We start from the raw sequence: 21,646 nt of genomic DNA on the forward strand, positions 1-21,646 counted from the left end.
AACAAATCTCTGAGTCCTTCACAGAACAGCTAGATTTAGACTGAGAATAAATTGCACACATGTGGACTGTATTTAAGAACTATTGAATTAATTTGATTTTATTTTGAGATATTAAATCAGAATCAAACACAATTAAATGGCACGACGTTCAAGGTTGTATTTGTAAAAGTGAAATGATCATTAACTACTGCTCTGGTCTACTTTGTGTCGGTCTGTCACATAAAAACCTAATAAAATACACTGAGGTTTGTGATTATAATATGATAAAATGTGGAAAAGCTGAAGGAGCGCTGCATTTAGAGAACAATTTAATTTTCTCATCTTGAAATGAATGTTAAAAATACAAAGTGAAGATTAAAAAACAAAATAAAATTAAATTAATGTGTTCAGACTATAAAGTAGAAGCATGTATAACAACCATAATCCAACCCATGTAATCTTTTTAATAAGAATGCTTTGTACCATAGATTAGATGTACATAAACCTAAGAGCTTCATTATTACAAACAAAAAAAGAAGCAGTCTTGGGAGCTGATGTTTTGCTTTTTAAATCAGATGTAAATATAGAGATAGTAAAAAAAAAATTACATCATTACCGAACCAATATACATGATACAGCAATATACATCTAAAATATCTATATACAGCAATTCAGTGATGTCCTGCTCCCTAGCTACATTCATATAACAATTATTAAACTCCCTTTAGTCATAACTTTACCAAATTCACCACGGTCTATAGGTAGGAGTGATCTGTACAGCAACAGGCGGCTGATTGCGTTTAAATTTGATCTTTTCATCTTCAACAATCAACACAACCACGGCTGAATCTTAAGTCAAAAGCAAGAGTCCAGAGGTTTCTGAAAGATAACGTTAATTATTGATCTACAGTTTGAAAAGAGACATGTTATTGTTCTGAGTCATACACATGCACTCACCTGACTTACACAATTAATCTACAACAGTACAGTTTACACGTGAAGCTTTTTCCTCCCTTCATTATTTACCATCTCCAGTTACAGTCAGCTGCATGTGATGAAGGAAACAAAAAGGCTGCAGATGGTAGCACTGACGTTACATGGAGTCAAAGTATTTTCAGCCTCCCACCATGTTCTTATTACTCATACAGGCTTTCACAGCCGTAACCAATAATAAGCATGCACACAAATACAATAACATCAATATATACAGTACAGGCATTATTTTCTATATGTACCAACAGAGAATAGTTTGCACCCGAAATGAAAGTTACATAAATACTGATTTGTTTGAGGAACACCTCATTTGTCTGAAAGTAGGGAAAATGTCCCTTGAACAACAGGAGAAACTCCTCAGTCAGGTTGGTGCTAAAAACCAATCACTTCTCTAGAAGGTGCTCCATTTTGGGGTTTATGAACGAAAAGCCAGAAAATGCAGTCTGGTCCATGGAGTCTATGAAGTTCTTGTCGCTGTAAGAAAGCCGCGCTTTCTCATTGAGGAACTCCCGATCGAAGTTGCTGCAGTCATTTGGAGCTTTCTGGAAACGAGAAGAAAACAAATCTCAGAGAAACTAAAAGAGAGTGACCATCATTAGATAACAGCACAGGGTCTGTGGTTTATAATGTCTTTCCTCTGAAAAAAAGCATGAAACGCACCACTTTAGGTTTGAAGGGAGGTTCAACTTCTCTCCTCATCAGGGCCTGCCAGTTAATGCTCTTGAAGAAGGAGTGTGACTGAAGCGATCCCACGATTCCTAGCCTGCATGAGGGGTCTCTTTCAAACAACTGCATGGAGAGATAAAAAAAAAAAAGTTAGAAAGATTAAATTAGGACATGCCGTGTCTGCTCTCCAGTCTTAATAAAATTAGCATAATTATCGACACTGCAAAAATCTTAGCAAGTATTTTGGTCTAGCATCTAGTGCAAATATCTTAGAACACCTGAAATAAGAACAAACATCTCACAAGTAACTCTTCAGAAAGATGTAGGAGCTTGTTGTAAGCCAATAATTCCTTAATATTGATGAAAAACTACTAGTTCGACTAGCATAGTACTTCACTTATAAAATGCGAAAATTGTCTTGTTAAAAGTGAAATAATCTGCGGTAATAATATGAGACACTAATGTTTTTGGGGTTTCATTATCTGTAAGGCATAATAATAAAAATGACAAGAAGCAAAGGGTTGAAATATTTCACTCCACATGTAAAGAATCTAAAAAATATTAAACTTTTTACTATTTTTTTTTCTCATGAGGACCTAGTTGTGTCTTTAATAAAGCTGATGATGATGATATATTTAATTTTTTAAATAAAATTAAATATGTAATTTAATTATATATATATATATATATATATATATATATATATATATAATAAAGGTAAAAGACAGTAAAGGTCTTTTACCTTTATTGTAAAAGACATTTGGATACAAGAGGATTATAAAGAATATGTTCTGAGTCAAAACATATGCAACACTGATGCACTAAATGCAATTTGACATGGTTAACTAATCTTTCAGAGCTTATTCACAGTTGCTAGTAATCTGTATCCCTTGTTGACTTAAAATGAGTTATGCGATACAAACCCGTTCAAGCAAGTCTTTGGCATCCTTGTTGATCCAGCGAGGATAGTGAGGCGTGTCCACGCGGATGGACTCAAACAGCTCATCCTCGTCGTCGCCGTGAAAAGGCGACTGACCGATCAGCATCTCGTACAGCAACACCCCAAACGACCACCAGTCGACTGAGAACGAGTACTTCTGTCCCAGCAGGATCTGGGGTTGAAACAGAAAGCGTTCAGTCTGAAACATTTTGAACAAACCGAGTCTGTTTCAAACGGAAATCTTTCAGAACAAGGGAAAGCCTGTAAGAGCGATCTGATTTACCTCTGGAGCAATGTAGTCGGGGGTACCACAGAAAGTTGTGGCCCGATTCTCCCCGAACACGTTCTCTTTGCACATACCAAAGTCAGCGATCTTTATGTGGCCCTCGTAATCCAGCATGACATTGTCTAATTTAAGATCTCTGAAAAATGTAAAACGAAGATTAGGATTAAGTGAGATAAACCACTGTCTGTTTCCAGTTACTGTGTACAATTATTTTAAGTGAAGATGAGGTTTATCACATAATGAACCTTGAAAAATGATTTGACATTAATGTTAATTCAATAAAGAGTCAATTGTTTGAATCCGAGCTGATTTATCACTAGTTGAGTCCGCTCCTGCTTTCAAATAATGCTTGTACAGTCTAATGTTACATTTAGTGCTAAATGTTAGTTTTTTCCTATCAAATCATTATTTCCACTCACAGGACTTTATGCTGTTTTTTTGACAAGTGGTACATTAAATAAACAGTAAAAACAAGCATTTATTATGCTTTTCATGTGAGGTTACTCAGATTAGTTTGAGTAATTCAGTTCATTTTCTTCTTTAGATGTTTATTTTATTTTGAACATGTAAAATGTCAGAAAAAAAATCAAGACCAACAAGAAAATACAACAATAAAACATAATAATCATCAAACATAAAAAACCTTTCATATCTAGTACAAAAGGAAGTAGAAAGAAGCAAAAGCTTATTAAATCCTAATTGTCTCATACAAATACAGTATGTTTCACATTACACATTCTTACTAACTGTCCCATTAAAAAGTGAAATTCATTCATCTTGTAGTTTCCTCCCACGCAGACTAACATATTTCAACTATTCATGTTGATGATTGTGACTGATAAAAGCAATAAAAAACAGAGTTTAACTTCTCATAAAATGTTATTACATAAGATCAATAAAAAAATGAGTAAAATACAGGAAGAACAGAAAAGTGTGTTCATGTCCTGTACTGTAAATGCACTCAATATTTGTCTGGGCTCTGTTTTCAAGAAGCACTGCCATCAGTGCAGCGTGGCATGGAGACAATGAAATGCAGCTTTTATTTTTCATCTGAAAGCAACACTTTGCATAGTGAGCAGAAGCCCAGTCCTTTTTATCTCGGTCCAGCTAAGATGCTTCACTTGTTGTCTCCTATTCAGAAAAGGCTTAAAACAAGGAATTTGATACTTGAAGCCCAGGTCTTAGTTATACTGTGTGGCTGCTCTTGAAGCACCAACTCCAGCTGCAGTTCATACCTTCTGTACTCCAATCATTTCAAGGTTATACCTGCTGCTTGTGCACCTCTTTCTAACACTCTTTTTATCCTTCCACTCAATTTTCCTCTAATGTGCCTGGATACTGCACACAGTGAAAAAACAGCTTCTTTAGCAATAATCTTTTTTGGGTTACCCTTCTTGTGGAAAGTGTCAGTGATGGTCACCTGTGAAATCATGTGGGTCAAAACATTTCTGAATTAAAACTCCCTGTTTATTAATGTCATGTAATATCACAGAAGCTGCTGAGTTTGAGGTTCTAACACTTTGTAGATGTGTTTTTATGTCTTTTTTTATGTGATTGTATTTCATACAGTTATGATGAACTGATGAAGTTTTGTATTCTTGGATTATATTAAATGTTTTTTCTATATTATTTGGGTGGAACCCTTCTATAAGCCAATTGGGCTTTTATCTCTTCCTGTCATTTTCTTAATATCTTTGTTCTGTAGCTCTACTACAGCAAAATAAGCTAAAACAAAGCAATAATCATGAACATCGACATAAAAAAGCACTTAACATAATCACTCTGCTATTGAATTACATATATCTAATATATTAAAATGCATCTTTATGTATCCTTTAGTTTCTCAAATCCGTTTATGATACCACAGTCGCATGCTGGTTCACTCCTTCTCCTCAACATGCTTTTTGAGCGTGCAGTTTTGCAGTCACAGTTTTCCTAACAGCCTTTGCTCGTGACTGCTTTACCACACAATGGTATTTAAACTTTCTCAGCAAAGAAATGTGTGGGATTACCTAACCAAGCAGTTTTTTTGAACTTTCAGTTCATTTACACTCACAAACTAGCAGCTCGGCTAAAAGCAATGGTGTTAATAGAAATAAAAAAAAAAATGTGTGTAAAGGGAAGAAAGTCTTTAAGCGTGTGTTGTTAATTGAGACTAAGTACTTCACATATTTTTGTTCTGACCTGTAGATGATTCCTTTGGAGTGCAGGAACTGAAGACCACAAACGATCTCAGCAGAGTAGAACCTGAGGGAGACGGCCAGAAATCAGTGACTCGTTTCAGATGGAAAATTGCCGCCCGGCGCCGTGGTTGCCTCAGCGCGGAGCCGACAGCCGAACACCGCACTTGTTTCAGCGCGGAACCTGAATTATTCAGGAGGACATTTGTTTGGTGTAGAAGACAAGTGACTAACACTCTCATAATGTGAAACCCAAGAGCTTGTGTGAGCTGAAAGATTAGCCTATCGCTGACCTGCTTCTCCTACCGAGTGACAGGTGGAACAATTCATCAGCGAGAGCAATCGATAGACTGGCCCACCTCCTGCTCGCCTGCCGCAAAGGATCCACTGACAGCAGCCAAGCAAGATGTCTGCTTATAGCCGCTTAATGTCTCACTTAACAGTGGTGATGAAAATGATCTTGTAGCTCCAGTACAACAATAATCTCATTGTGTAAATAAAAAGACCTCACCATGAACAGAAACCTAAAATAGGATCTGGAAAGCAGTCCAGATTGTGTGCTTAGCTTCTGCGTTGCGAACGTCGTCAAAATGTTGGAGCAGACTCTTGTTTACAGTTTAACAGGCCAAAAGTGTGTACAGAGAGAACCGGTTTTGTGTTAGTAAAAGAGGTCATTTGAAACTCTGAAGAAAAAGTGTTGCATAAGCAGATGCAGCAGATAACTGCACAACTCTCCATTTGACCGTGACAGCATGTGCAGTCACACACAAAATAATAATAAACAAACTAAGAGAGCCTTTGTACCAAATTCACGTCAAATATCTGCATACTCCACCGCACGTGTCATGCAAATACTCTGTGGTACGGGAAGCTGTGTAGAAACAGGAAAACGTATACAGAAGTTGAATGTAGAAATGGTTCTCGTTTAGGCCGGGCGTCTCGGACAACTTGCAGACCACCAAAAACAGGATGTGTATATTGTGTCACAGCGACAAGAAAGAGCCTTTTTAGGACTAAAGCAAGGAGTTTCGAATTCAACTCAAACGAGATTATGAGAGATCACTAGAAAAAAGTTGCAAACTTTAAAAAGGCACCAGTTTTTAAATTTACTGCCACATTTGTATTTTTGGCAACACAGATCCAAATACAGACATTTTGTGTAATTTCATTCTATGTACCCACCCACAACTTTAGGAGGTACACATATAGAGAATCATCCAACCAAATGCAGAAACACAATAAATTTAGGCATTTAGACATGAAGAAGACAATGTGATAGAGTTCAAACTGAGCATCAGAATGAAGAACAAAGACGATTCAAGTGACTTTTAATGTGGTATGATGGTTGCTGCCAGTGGGGAAGGTCTGAGGATTTCAGAAACTGAGGATCTGCTGGGATTTTCATTCGCAGCAATCTTTCTGGTCTACAGTAAAAGGTCTGAATAAATTTAGATGCAGTTGTCTGTGAAAAAACATAATTTGTTTATCTCAAAGTGTGATAAGGAGATTGTTAAAGGTGATACAATGGCAACAGTGGCTCAAAAACTGTTCCAGTACCAAATTATCCAGAACACCAGCTCTAAGCAAACAGCAGCTGTCACTCCTGTCAGCTAAGACCAGAAAAACTGAGGAAACAATCCACACAACCTCACTGAAATTCAACAACATCAGATTGAAAAGCACTGTCTGGGCCGATGAAACTCGACTTCAGTAGTAACATTCAAAACAAAAAAAGTGGTCAATCTATGTATTTGTACCATCTAGATGATTAAGCTAAAATAAGCCAAAATAATGTTTTCAGAAACTGGGACAGCAATGAGAGAAATGCTGAGGATTGTGGTCATCACAAAATATCATTTAAACATCTGAAACAAGCCGATAAGACAGAGGACCTCCAGCTTGACAGCAAAGTTGACAAAACTATTCTAAATTCTAAATATAAGTCAAAAAGATTTAAATTGGGGTTAGCAACTCTTCCTCTACAGGTTGATATAAACAAACTATTCAAAGAAAATCTTCCAAATTCCTTGAATAAACTCGGGTGCTAAACTAGAGGGACAGATATCGGCTGGTGCCAGGAACCAGACGATTGGTCATCATGCCGACACCGTTACTCACCAACACTAGTTTTAAGACTAGCTGAGAAATGTCTGCAGAGGAACTTGTGTGGGGAAAAAGCATGATGTGTTGATCTCAAAGTGTGATAAAGGTGATACGATGGCAACAGTAGCTGTGCGAGTGAGCAAGAGCTTCAGCAGGGAGCGTGAAGGTTGAGCTCCTCTGTTACGGAACAGGGTGGGTTTGAAAATGATTACAGCCTTTTGGCAATTTCAAACTTAAGCTTAGTGAGAAAACACAAACACAGTTGTTTTATAAAGATACTGTGACCTTACTAATTATTTCATCTTAGTTGAACACATCTTAGTATTTTAACCCTGCCAGACTGAACGTAGCGGCAACGATCCAGGTAAAGTTGCAGTACCGTAATTCCGCTATCTGAAAAATTCCAACGGTTTCTGAAAGGGGAGACGTTGCGCTTTCTAGCCAATCTTGGGTTATTACGGCAATTTCACCCCCGCCGTAGCAGCAAGTGAAATTAATCTGAGGGGCAAGATTTTAGTAGACGGTAAATTGCAAAAATAACTTACTAGATATTAAAAGTTCCAGTTGTTATGGATAAATGGGAAAATATATTTACTCACAAGACATTTAAAGAACTGCGTATAATTAAAATAAGCAAAAACATCCAGGGGGACATTTGAAACATAAATCATTGTTCTTAAAGAGAAGTTCAATCAGTTTTTGGGATCACATGCCAAAAACTACCCATAGTTCATTTATAATTATTAGAATAAAGGTTCTTAATCTTTTTAGGAAAAGCAGACAACATACAAACAAACTTGATTGACAACATAAAGTAAAACTGAAGAATCACAGCATTTTTAAACAAAATAATGTAAAACACAACACGGTGATGAAGCCGACTCTGCCCATCTCTTGAGGGATCAAATATCCAACATGAGGCAGGAGGATTAAACAGCTGACAACACAGGATTAGAGTTTCATGTTTACAAAGTACAGTGTTGCTCATGTTCCAGACACAACTACTGGTTTAACTACAGGAGATGTAACTGGGACACCAGTCACTGTATGCAGTAACCTCCGCAGAGACTTGGGCTCCTCTTGGGGAATCCCAAAGCGTTCTCAGGCCAACCGAGAGGAGGCATCCTAACTGGAAGGCCGAGCAACTCAACTGGCTCCTCTCGATGTGGAGGAGCAGCAGCTCTACTCTTGTCTCCCTCCTAGATGACAAAGCTTCTTACTTCATCTGTAAGGAGGAAACTCATGCAACAATTTCATTCTTTTGGTCACTGAGTCAGCACTTTGCAAAACCACCTTGTGTGGAAATTACAGCTGAAAGTCTTAAGTTATCTCCCTAGCAGCTTTGAACATCGAGAGGCTGGCATATTTTCTATTTTCCGTCTTTGCAAAATTGCTAAAGCTCAACCATATTTCATATAGAGCAACAATGAACGCAGTTTTCAATTTCTTCCACAGAGTCCCAGTTGGATCCAGGTGTGGATTCTGACTGAACACATGAAAATGCTTTCACTTAAACTACACACAGTAGTTAGAGCCATTGTCCTGCTGGAAGGTGAACAGAGACTTTGTGTTGTAAAACATCACAACACAAAGTCTCCAGCAGTTTGTCTTCCAATGTTGCCCTTCATTTACCTCTGATCAGTTTCTCTGGCCTTTCTGAAGAAAATCATGCCGTAAGCATATAGACAAATTATTTGGTGTGTTCCTTGCATGCATAAAAATGGATGCCACACTATTAAATCTTTTATTAGTAAAATATAAACCATGTACCGTTTTCCTTCCACTTAACATTATAAAGTACTTTGTGTGTGGTACCTTTGCAAGCCACTGAAATCTTTGCTTGGGAGAAATTCTTTCAAAAGTGAGACTTTTTGAAACTTAGTTGAAGTGCAGCCAAATGCTGAGCTTTTTCACACTTTCTATCACCAGCTTGCTTTTTTTTCTGGAGGGATTTCCGTAGTGTGATGAGAGGTGGGTGGCAGTAACTGATACCTCCCCACGAACACAACACACAGTTTTTTCACTCTTTACTCTTTAGCTATAGTCTGCTAATGAAAAGAAGCAGATGGATATGAGCCAGCCTCCAGAACACCATGTGCAAGAAAAGACCAACATGCAGCAAAGAAATGAGCATGTTCTCCTCTATTTAACCCACTCTCTGATAATAAATGTGAGAGCTTTAAAGGGTTAACATTAGGAAACGATGGCAGGCGTCACTTACGTTGCTCTGTTAAGATCGAAGCGTCCTTTTTCCTGGATGTGAAACATCAGATCACCTCCATTCAGATACTCCATCACAAAGAACAGATGCTCCTGTGGAGAAGATCCAAATTGAGAATTGAGTGCAGCAAAGAAAAGAAAAATGGCTCACAGTTGAGGAGAAGGATTACCTTGGTCTGGAAGGTGCAGTAGAGGTGGGTGAGGAAGGGGTTTTCCCAGGCTAAAGCCAAGACTCTCTTCTCTACCATCGTGCATTCCACATCATCATCCATTAGCACCACGTCCTTCTTCAGAGCCTTTATGGCAAAATACTCTCCACGGCCCTTCAGCTCTGCAAGGAGGACCTACAAGGAGAAAACAGTAAATGCCAACATTTAGATAGGCACCTGATGATTAATCAGTTTTATTATCAACTGTCTATAATCTAGATTTTCCACTGCAGATAAAGCTGATAAGTGAGGATACCTTGCCAAAGCTGCCTTTTCCTAACACCTTGTGGAAGACGAAGTTGTCAACATTGACGCGGGTCAGGTGGGTAAGACGAGACTGGGGTCTTTGGGCGGATCCTTCCCACAGTTTACCGTACGGAGACCCATCTAATATACAGAGAGCAATAAAAATAAAAATAAAAAAAACACAAACCTGCTTCAAAGTTGTTTCTTTCCATGTTCGGGGTCCATACAGAAATATGTTAAGTAGATGCAGATTACAGGAATTTGATTACTGACCGTTGATCTCAAGTCCAGCAAGTTTGTTTACTTCATCATATATTCCAATATCACCAATATCAGGCAGGTTGGGATCCGAGCGACGAGTTGATTTCTGGTGGAAGACGGGGTTAAATAAATAAATAAATACAATTATAAGAAAGGTTCATCATGCAGCTGTGATATGTCCACACACCATTTGAGAGAGTAATTTCTTCACTTGTTAATGTTGCTGTTATGTTTCTCAAAAATAACGAGGATTTGTAAACTGTTCAGGTTAACAAGGTCTAGTGTCACATTTAAGGACTTTTTTTGATAGCCTTGTTATCAGGCAATGAAAATCTTTACATTTTAAGGTAAAACTCTCTCTGTCTTGCAGAAATGTGCAACCCTAAGACATGCTTGGCTGCTCGTAAAGATGTCTAAAAACTAGGTGGATCTTTTACTGGAGTAATATGTTGAGAAAACTAGGATTTTAAGTTTTATATTAGGGTAAAATAATTCCACATTTACATTTGTTTTTTGATAAAACCACTGCTGCCACAATTAATGGGGCCGCAAACATTTCCAATGTGTGTAACTAAGGCATTGTGTTCTCGCATGCTTTCCTTTTTTTAGGTTGGAAATTGAAAAACATTTATTTATTCTTTGACAAAGGGAAACTGTTCGAAATGGGGAAAACAAAAAACATGCCATTCAAGAAAAACATAAAATGGGTAAATAATTAGAAAATTTACAACTGTAAACATGGCTGGACAAAGACCAAAGTTTACAGTGGCATAAGGCAGCGCGATGTTATGCAAATGAAATTAAAATGTATTTATTTTATGAAGTAAAACATCACAACACAAATGAATAACTAATCAAATATCTCCCTGTCCAAAATAACTCTAATTAGACAAGTCTTGTGTATCATCCTTTATTCTGATGGCGAGGACACCTGACTGGACCATTTATGACCAACTCACCTGGCTAACTTGTGTTAATGCTTCAGCTAGAAGCTTCTGGTTGATCCCACAAAGGTTGGCCACTTTGTCCTGACACTTGTGGTGAACATTCATGGCACAGTCTGTAAGCACAGTCAAACAAGCCGGTCAAGCACAACAGCACACCACAAAGCTGCTTCCTGTTTAACCACCTCTGTGCTTTACCTTCACACTTCAGGCCCTGCTTGACCAGACCCCACAGCAAGCTCCCGCAGTGATCACAGAAAGTGGGGCTCATGTAGTTGTTGATCTTGAAACGGTGGGGCATGTCGATCTTAAAACGCTCCTTTTGGAACTGTGGGAATAAGGAGGATTTCTCTAATGACTCGTAGTAATCTAATCCTGTACAAACTGGACACCTGCAATGTCATTTCTGGTTTGTGTGTCTCAATTTTACCAGATCTATCGCTCAAAAGTGTCACCAGCGCCTGATGGAAAGTCCAACAGGCCTGTTCCTACTGCTGATTAAAGTAGTGTTGGATAATGTCCATTTGTCTCTCACTTGGACATTTGTTTGTTAAACAGTTGAAGACAAACTAAGGCAATCATTATTACTGCAAAAAATAAACTTCACAATAAGGGCCAAGAAAACATTTGTGATCTTTTAACTTGTATATCTTACTTAAAACAGACTAATAGATTTTTTCCAGGTGCATTTAGTTGAGCAATTCCATTTAAAAAGTAAAACTCACATTTAGAGTTGAGCAATATATCAAATTGCTTCTGACCTGCAATATCAATAATGTGTGCAATATCACAAAGGAGTCCTTGTGATATTGCACGAATTATAATTATAGTTATTTTTGTCTAGTTCAATGCATCATGATGCTTGAATTGCTAACAGACTGGTCTGATCTAAATCCCAGGAGAATCTGTGGAAGGCGAGACTCAATGCAGAAGAGGCGAACGCCGCTTTTGATGCAACCTCGAATAATGGTGTGCATTTACAGTACATGAACACAGCTGCTAATAAGCAGCCATTACTCTACAAAATATATATTTTATACAGTCTGAGAAACTGAATGTTGTGTTCTCATTAACTGAAAGCCAGTCTCATCATAATTACCAGAAATCCATTACTTTCTGTCATGAATCTGTGAGCTTCACTTTTAAACTGAATTACTAAAATAAAGCAATAAGCAAAAGTTTGTATTCTAATTTGACATACCGAGACGTCTGTTATCTTTTTTAAAAACAAAACATATTTACAAAGACACCAAAAAAGAACTGTATCAAAATGATATGATGATACTTGTTTGTCATACTTTAAATTTAAATGATGTCTTTTCAACATTGAGTCATTTTACACATCATGTGTCTGGAGATGTACGAAATGGTCTCACGCATTTGAAATGCAGCTCTCAAATCTTTGAACATTAGTGCTTATTGAAATATCTTAACAGCATATAGATGGTAATAACACTTATACTACATTAAGATCAATCTGAGGATTAAGATTAAAAGAAGATGTACAGAAAAAAGGACGAAAAGTGGGAACTGGAAAACAAACTGGAGGCATATGAAGAACGCTCACATGCAGGATGTGCTGCAAAAACAGTGGGTCACATACCACAGTATCCCGACTGTTGGCTGCAGTTCCGGTGCATCTGCCTATGATTTTGTCTATGCATTTCTTATGGATGGCTGCATTGCATTCTGTAAAAAAGCAACATTAGAGAATTTTACCCTTTTGTGTCATGTTGTCGTCACATTTCAATTATAGCACAAGACACAGACATTTTGCTCACTTCCTAAAATTAAATATTAATGTAAACTTACGTCTGCATTTATAGCCTTGCTTGTTGAGTCCCCTGTGGAAGAAAGTGAAAATGAAATGAATGAACTCGTTTTCACATTTATTTTTTGTTTCCTTTTCTATATAATGCCCAGTGTGGATTGAAACATCCTGATTTATTGGTAATATTCACTCTATAATTACTGAGAAATAAATGGAGACCGGACGTTGAAGAGTTTATGAGAAGCTGAGGAGCCATTTGTCTGATTTAAAGATTAGGACTTGCATTCTAAGAAAAACAAGTGTTAAATAATTCAACAAGTGGAAAGAGTAGAACCACTTATCAAGATGTAAATCTGGAGCATGTTCTCTTTAATGCTCTCTGCAATCTGGCACAAAATGCAGCACATCAGTGAATCGACACATAAGGTGTTTAATTCCATTTTTACTCTTACATTTTGTGTGTGGTTGCCGTTTATTTGGTGACTCTAAGCAGTTTTCTAAAGACTGAAGTGTAAACTGGACTGACCAGACAAATTCTCTGCACACAGAGCAGAAAGTTGGCTGTCTGAAGAACGTGGCGATGAACTCGTGGTTCTTTATGAAGTGGATCTTCGCTTGCTTAATGGCTCCTCGTCTACGGTTCAGTGTAGGAGCTTCTTCCTCCTTCGCAGCGTGCTTACTCTCTTTAAAACAGAGAAACACCGTTCAGTCATTGCACAACATGTGTAACCTCTGGTTCATTCTCAGGAATGCTATTGAACTCAACCCAATCTACACTGAGCAGCTTTCCTGTCCTTCCTGAGAAAAAGCATGACTCTGCCACCACCATGCTTCTCCATAAGCAAGGTTTCCCCCAGAAAACTTGCTAAGCTCGGCGGTGGGGCGCTAGGGCAGTCATTCATCCAACGGCCCATCGTGTTTTTGAGTTAAAAATGCTTAAAGTTGGCAGAAGATTTGAAAATATCACTTGACAATTAAGTGTTATTAAAAGATTGGGAGATTAATACCTGAACACCAACTATAAAGTCTTAAAAAATGCTAACTTTGCAAATTAAAATATTTTTTTAAAAATAAGCCATTCTTAGTCTGGTGGGGCACAAGTAAAGCCTGGTGGCCCGCCAGGCTTATAAAAGACTGGGGGAAACATTGATTAGGATGTTGTGTTCAGGGTGATGTGGAATGATGGCCGTCTGCCCAAAACAGTATTTTAAATGTAGACCCAACCTTTCAATTTGACCAGAGAACGTTCTGCTGCTTGTTTGCTGTGTCCACTGTATGGTGTTTGGCAAACGGAACAGCATTGTTTTCCCATTAAGTCCAGATTTGTGGAGTGATCAGCTGGTCTATTAGTTTCCTCTCAACAAATTCACCAACCTGAGTATTTCCATTGGCCTTTTGCCTGCTTCTGTGATTAATGTCATCACTACCTGACATGTCAGTTCAGACAGTCATGTCTACTTTGGTTTTAGTTATGCAATATTCTTTCCAGCACTCTGTGATATGTTCAGAGCTGGGTGTTTTGCTTTTTCATAACCCAACCCTGCTTTACACTTCTACACAACTTTATCCCCAACCTGCCAGCTATGTTCCTTGACCTTCATTTTCTCTAACAAATCTCAGAAACATTCACAAAAAAATCTAAAGTAATGTTAAAATTAAACTACACAGAGATGGACTGTTTTCCAAATAAGTGACTTCTGAATGACTGCAATTTGTTGCAGTGGATTTTATTGGTTGGTCTCAGACTCCATGATATTAAATCTCACTGGAACATATTGAGATTTGTGGTTTTGAAGAGACAAAATATGAAAAAGTTCAAGGAGTGTGAATACTTTCTAGGGCTCTGTAATGTTTAAAGCTTTTTACCTGTATCCACATCCTCCAGAAAATACTGCACTGCCATCATCACTTTCCCTGATGGATGGAGATCCACCTGAACACAAAACAAGAAACAGGTAAACAAAACCCTCTCATGTTTGTCCAAATTTGAGACGGGGACGTTTCATGTCCTACCCAGAACTCAGCTCGTCCGTTGGCTTTCTTGCAGCGCTCGGCGAGAACAGAGACGCCGACGGTAACCTCGGCTAGCGCCTCCTCCGCTGTCTTCATCAGCAGTATCTCAAGCACACGCCCCTCGTAGATGTGTGCATCAAAGCTGGCTTTCCAGGCCGGGTACATGGTGGGCTTTCTCTGAACGAGCGTCTTACCTCGTTCTAAGAGGAGGACAGGAGCAGCGACAGAGGAAATGATTTACGATTTGGTCTTTTTGAACATAAGAAATGAGAAAACCTGCAAGAAATGTTAAAAAGAAGTAGTCCAGTAAATGTAATCAAAGGTTGTCTCACCTGTAGTCAGAGCTTCCTTCATCTTGATTGCACAGAAAGGCTGGCCAGTCATAGGAGGCAGAATGCCCATATCGAAGGAGTTGAAGGCAATCCTCAGGAAAGGAGCCATGGTGCCGAGTAGCAGGAGAACCTTTCACACACAGATGTACTGGATTACAGCAGTGGCATTTGTCATTCAAACAACAATTTTAATCAAGACTTTGAATTTTTAAAGCACAAACACATCACAAAATTTTTGAACCACACACAGCAGAGCAGATTTCTGGATAGTTAGTAAGAACAACATCATAGAAAAAAATAAGATAATCCTGCTTTCGTAGCTGTTGGGAGTCTTTTCCTTTTCTGCTCCACTTGTATTCAAGCTACAATATTTTAAATGTTCGTTTTTATGTTTTACGAAACAAAAAAAAAATGTGGGTTGAATTTTTTATGCGGAGTTCGATCGTGAGCTATCATCCAGGTCTGGTGTTGGTGAATTTCAAACCAAAACTAGTTCTGGCTAGTGGTGGTCACTTCCCTTTTTATATACAAGGCCATTAATAAAAAGTTCAGACAAAGTTTATTTTTTAAATGGGAAACAATAGATTTACAGTGCGCAAACATTATCTTTACTTGATGAAAACAGTAGACCAGTAATTTGAAAAATATTCTGGAAAAAAACTAAAAGTAACGAATTACGATTGGTGGTGTATTAGATAAGGTTGCTCTCCTTGTTGTCAAAGGACAAAAAATACACATGTTGTTTGTTTGTTTTTTAAATTCCCCTCAAAATACACATCCTGACAAACAATTATGTCATTTTCTGCATTAACTTCCACAACAGCCAAAGCAAAACCCATCTTGGTGTACGCAATGCAAAAACGAAATGTCTGCTGATGCTATACTATCCCTTAGCACGGCCATGCAGGTTTGCATAACTATTTGGGTAGTTCCACACGTCCATGTACAAACTGCACTAACCATCAGCCAGCTCCACTGCTGCTTTTTTTTTTTTTTTTTTTTGCTGTCAGAGAACAGTTTCAGCATTAAAGGCGTGTGCCTCCACTACAAAGACAGAACAAGCCTTAACACGTTGCTAATCCAAAGCCAGGCATGCTGTGCTCCACATTCAGCCTAGACGTTATTCACATCCCTGAAAGCACGCCGCCCACAGTGAGACTGCAAGAGACTGGAAAAGCAAGACCCTCCTCCACCCCCACCCCGAATAAAACATAGAAAAACACACCAAGTCAAGAAAATAGTGTGCACTAAAGAGAACAGCAGAGTCGCTCACTGTTGTTGGTGGTGGCTGTGATGTCATGGGGTTTTTCAGAGTTAATCAATAAGAAGCACAACGTGTGATTGAGGGCAGGAGTGATTGACTGGTTTGTGTGCAGCTTCGATTTGTCCCATCTGTTAAGTTCACCACTCACATTACATACAGCATCATACAGTAAGCTTTAAACTTCCTGGTCAGAATCAGAAAATACCCTTCTTTATGCAAAAATGTATGTGCAGCATGAAAAATGGCAGGTTTGGTGGAGCAGCAAATGCTTTTACGGTTACCACAGAAGAAGATATTCAGTGAGTCTCACACTTACAGATGGGGCCTAAAGGCTGCGTAATTTCAGATCAAATAATGTACAACTAGATGTGTTTTGAAAGATTGCTCTTGCTTAAAATTGGTAAAGTACAAAATTGGGCCTGGTTGAGACTTAAAAAGGAAAGAATTTTAAGTTGTACAAAGTGAAACAGTGAATATCCTTCCTTCTCCAGCTCTTCCTCATTTAGTATAAATACAGATTAATGGGTCCTGGAGGTTAAAGCTTGTTAATTTAAAAAAAAAAAAACAAAGAAAACTTGTGCAATCTTAAAATAACTACAATCTTTAAAGATGTTGCAATGACTTAACATTATTAAACTCTAAACTGTTGTTAAATTTGCACTGGATGGTTATTCACATGGGAAAAGGAGGCAGGAGTCAGTGCACCACCAATAATCTTCCTGTGGGAAACGCATACAGAGGAGGAACTTGTCTGATATAAAAATAAGTCAGAATAAAAACACACAAAATTACTGCCATATTTATACTTTCTCTGCTTTGCTTTTCTGCTAGGAATGAACACTTTACAATCATAATTTTTACTACATTTATCAGACAGGAACATCATTGGTGGAGAGCCAACACCTACCTCCATTCATTCAGCAGATTCTCGGTAAGCAATCTACCATCAATCAATCATTGCAAATGTGATTATGGGTTATAGGTTTATAAAAATCTCATTCACATTAATCAATGTGTTGTTGTTTTTTTTTCTTTTAGACTGGAGTTGCTTTAAGACAGCAGAGGTCCACTTTGGTCTTGGCCTCAGCCTTCAGGAACAACTATTGCTAATCTAACTTTAGACTAGATAAAGACACTAACAGCAGCTTTACACTGCTGATCAGATATTACAGCTTACAACTAAGCATGCACCAGCTGCTACTATCCACTTTTGATAAGGTTTTAAAACCAATAAAAGTTGAACGTCATCCATACCTACATTTTGATTTCCTTTAAATGAGACGCCTGGCAAGCCGTGCAGTGCTGCCCCTCCCTAACTGTTGCTGTGCAGTGCTAGTCAAATGGCTGAAAGAAAACCTCTACAGTTTACTTTTACCTACAGAAAAAAACACTAACTTGATTGTTTGTAAATATTACCTTGTGAACGAAATACACTTGGCAAAGAGTCGACTGCAGGTGAGCTATTTAACCCGCTAATGTTAACATACTAACTAACAAATAGCAGAAGGGTGAAAAGAGCATAATATTCTAAGAAATATACCAATTTACGTTAAAACTGCTACATAATTAATTGTGCTTTTTAAATATTTTTGCTCAAATTGATGTGTAAGAAACGTATGACAAAAATTATAGACACTTTTTTTTTTAAATCAAGAATAGCAGTAGGCGTAATCGTTTTCAATTTCAAATAAGCAAATATATTATGTGTCACATATTTTTTTTAAGTTATAGATCTCTATGTTGTGGTTAAATTTTTTTACTCAAGGTTTTTCCACTCTGCAAACCAACAAGCTCACAGCAGAGCCTCACCACTTCAGAAATCCTGAACTATTCAGCAGCTTGTTTCTGACCAAGATAAACGGAGAGGAAAAAATCAACAAAACCTGAACAATGCTCCATTGTTTGGATGAAACTAGAACTTCTAGGTATTTTTCTGTCTTTTAATGACTCCAACATCAAAGTTACAGCTGCACTATGATTAGAGGTGCGACAGGTACTTCTGAGAGCTTAATAACAATTAATTAAATATCAATCACGGGCTCTAAAGTGAGCAGCCAATCATTTCAGCCGGTGCATCTGAATCTCGCGTTTATGCAACAACGGATGTGGTCGCTTGACAGTTGGCTGACAGATGTCATCTGCTGTCTGACTCAAACAGAGCCTCTGCATCCAGACTGTCCTCGTCACAATCTTACACCCGCGTCCATGTTGTCCAGGTCTGCTCCCATCCCCTCTCCACGTTTGGGTGATTAAGTAACAAACTGAACTGCCATATGTATCTGTCACGCTTTTAAAGTATAATGTATCCAATTACTAAAGGCTCCGATGGAGGGAGCAGTTAGTAGAGCTGATTAAAAACTAGAGAGCGGTCTGGATGAGCACCTCACCTGTCCGATACGGCTATTTTTCCTTAGCTTGACCCTGCAGCGCCACCGTCCAGTCTGATAGATCATTAAATCCGTCGCGACATTTCAGTTAATTAAAAGCAAGCGACGAGAACTACTTCACTTGTTTTAAAAAAGTACCTGCTGGCTAATTGCTTTGTTATACGTCTAAAATTGTTTTTACACACTGTGTTACTGTCATACTGTCTTTTTTAGGCAGACCGCATAGAAAAAATGACCAAACTTCGGCTCCCCGCTACAAGTGAACGGTTACAGATTGTTCCTCAGCAGATGAAAGGCGAAAAGCCACCTATGAGAAGAAGAGTCTTTGAACCAGCTTTCAGCAAACTGGAGGCTTAAGAGGTTCCAACTTTGAAAAAGTGACAACAAAAACAGAATAACAGTAGCCTCACCTCGTCCTACAAACCCAGCTGCGGCTCTTCTTCTCCACAGCCCGATGAAAGTTACTCTTTTCTTCCTCTCCTTTTTTTCGCTCTGTGATTCTGTCGGTTGAGGAAGTGTGGCACAAGTATGGCAGGCCGACGTAGAATATAATTTGGCCCCACAGCTCTGGAAAAGTTGAGACCACTTAAAATGATCTGTTTCTCTGACTTTACTTTTTGTAGGTATGTGTTTGAGTGGAGTGAACATTGTCGTTTTATTCTATGATCTACTGACAACATGACTACGAAATTACAAGCGTAAATTTGTTATTTATTTGCAGAAAATGAGAAATGGTCAAAATAACGAAAAAGATGCAGCGCTTTCAGACCTCAAATAATGCAAAGAAAACAAGTTTAGATTCATTTAGAAACAACAATACTGATGTTTTAACTCAGGTAGAGTTCAAAAATGAATATTTGGTGGAAGAACCAGGAGGTTTCCAATGGGGTTCAGTGCAGGGGTCTCGTATATCTACTTCCACTGTCCTCAAAATTTTGGTATCATTTGCCACTTGCCAGAAAAATCTTTAAAAAAATCATCTGATTAAATGAGATTTTATATTACTGTGTATATAAGATTCAATACAGTACAAATTTTCACGAGAGCATGACAGATTTCTTTATTATTAGTATTATTATCATTATTATTATTATTGTGGCTATTGCAGAGTCCCATATTCAAGGCGGCCATATTGCTTTGAGGCTTGAGTTGGTAGAAAAGCTGATCCAGAATAATACATTCTAAATTTAAAACAGATTTTATCAACCTTTCAGTAAAACCAACACATTCTACCTCTATAGGGGGGAAAAAATAACAAAAAGGACCAGGCTAGGCATCAACCACCACCAAGTGATTACAGCAACTGGGAATGAGTATTTTAGATCACTGAGGAGGAATTTGACAGAATTGTTTTAATTAATTGTTTTCATCGTTTTCATTGGTTCCTTTGTGACCTCCTGGATGTGCTTTGAGTTTGGAAGGCCAGTCACTCAGGTTCTGTGTTTTTAAAGCCTTAGAAACAGCTTTCTAACTCTTTAAAGACGGGTAGATGTCAGCTCATTTCACTTCAGAGTTACACAATAAACACACAGCCAAGAATGCCCCATTATGGATCAGCTTGAAGGTTACCACCTTTAGGGGGATTATTTCCCTAAAGGGCTGCGATCTGTGTCTCAGTCCTCATGCGTTCTGTTATTCTAGGACAGGCAGTGCTGTTTCACGCTCTCCTGAGAATGATAAAAGCTTTATCAGATTCTACAGATAAACACATTCCCCAGATCAGACAGACACAAAGACTTTGTATTTTTCTGTTCTGGTTCACCCACAGATGAAACAGTGGTCTGCTTTGCTTTACTTATTCTGGTTACTGGTTTGTTGCCTGTTGCCCAGTTGGATTGGAGGTGTGTCGATTTCAATTAACCATCCTGTGTTGGGATCTTTCAGTTGATCACAAGGTGAAATAAATCAGAAAAGATCAAGGAAATACAGGTTGATTGGGGATGACCTGTTGCTTTTTGAGATCCTTCAGCTTACTTTGTGCTAAATCGAATTAACACAAAGTAAAATTGATTTCTTGACTATAAGGATCTGACAGCAAACATGCGGTAACTTTGAGTGAAACTGAATTCTTCTCAACTTTGAAGCTTTCCCAAAACATGGCTATCAAAAGTTAATTTATGATTTAACAAGAGGGACAATAATTTTGTCAAATACAGCAGATTGACTTGGATAACTTTGTTCCTTCATGAAATGTAGTAATTTTTTGGAAGCTGCATTTTTACTTTTTAGGTCAACTACTATAAAAAAATAAATACTATATTATAGAGTATATTGTATTGCCCTTAATTGAACTGATATGAACTGAATTTGGAGTTAATTGGATTTTGGATAACTATATATAAATATACCAAAGAACACAGAGATGACATATGTTGTACTTTGATTGTATATAAAATGAATTCAGTTGACTTAACAATATGAATAGGTAGGATGTCGTTTGAGATTTTTGAATTCTTGATTTCAGGTAGGATAAATGACAACCAGAACAGGTTTACAATCCACTTTGTCGACTTGGAACAATTAATTTAAGAAAGTTTCGCCCCCTACAATTATATGATAAAATGACTTGCCGTAAGGCGCTCCTCTTTGCAAGTTGTGACGTTTACCTGGTATGCAGACACGCGGGGCGTCTGTGTGCCCCAACACAGACAGAGTAGGGCACACAGTTGTCCTAACTCAAGTAATTCGAGGTTATTTCAAGTATTATAAGGTTTGTTTTTGTTTGTTTGTTTTATTATGATTTATTTTTATTTGTTTATTATTGTTGTACAGCCTTGCATGCAAAAACGTCTCATATGTAATTTTCCGTTTCACCCCCTGGGTGGTGGTGTAGGTTCATCTCTGCAGACCTG

General features: G+C 38.0%; 1 protein-coding gene across 1 annotated transcript; it reads right to left on the reverse strand.

The window, feature by feature from the left end:
• Positions 1-423: 423 nt before the first annotated feature.
• prkcd (protein kinase C delta) lies at positions 424-19,304 on the reverse strand. Its single transcript, XM_005799831.3, has 18 exons — positions 19,205-19,304; positions 15,144-15,273; positions 14,812-15,011; positions 14,665-14,731; positions 13,325-13,481; positions 12,840-12,871; positions 12,631-12,716; positions 11,226-11,355; positions 11,043-11,143; positions 10,096-10,189; positions 9,833-9,963; positions 9,538-9,711; positions 9,369-9,460; positions 5,049-5,111; positions 2,862-3,000; positions 2,562-2,750; positions 1,633-1,761; positions 424-1,514 (listed from the first exon to the last, which is right to left on the reverse strand). The coding sequence occupies exons 2-18, from the start codon at positions 15,250-15,252 to the stop codon at positions 1,356-1,358; spliced, it is 2,052 nt and encodes a 683-aa protein (XP_005799888.1). The 5' UTR covers positions 15,253-15,273; positions 19,205-19,304; the 3' UTR covers positions 424-1,355.
• Positions 19,305-21,646: the final 2,342 nt, after the last annotated feature.

Source organism: Xiphophorus maculatus, chromosome 20 (assembly GCF_002775205.1).
Source record: "Xiphophorus maculatus strain JP 163 A chromosome 20, X_maculatus-5.0-male, whole genome shotgun sequence".
Taxonomy (NCBI): Eukaryota; Metazoa; Chordata; class Actinopteri; order Cyprinodontiformes; family Poeciliidae; genus Xiphophorus; species Xiphophorus maculatus.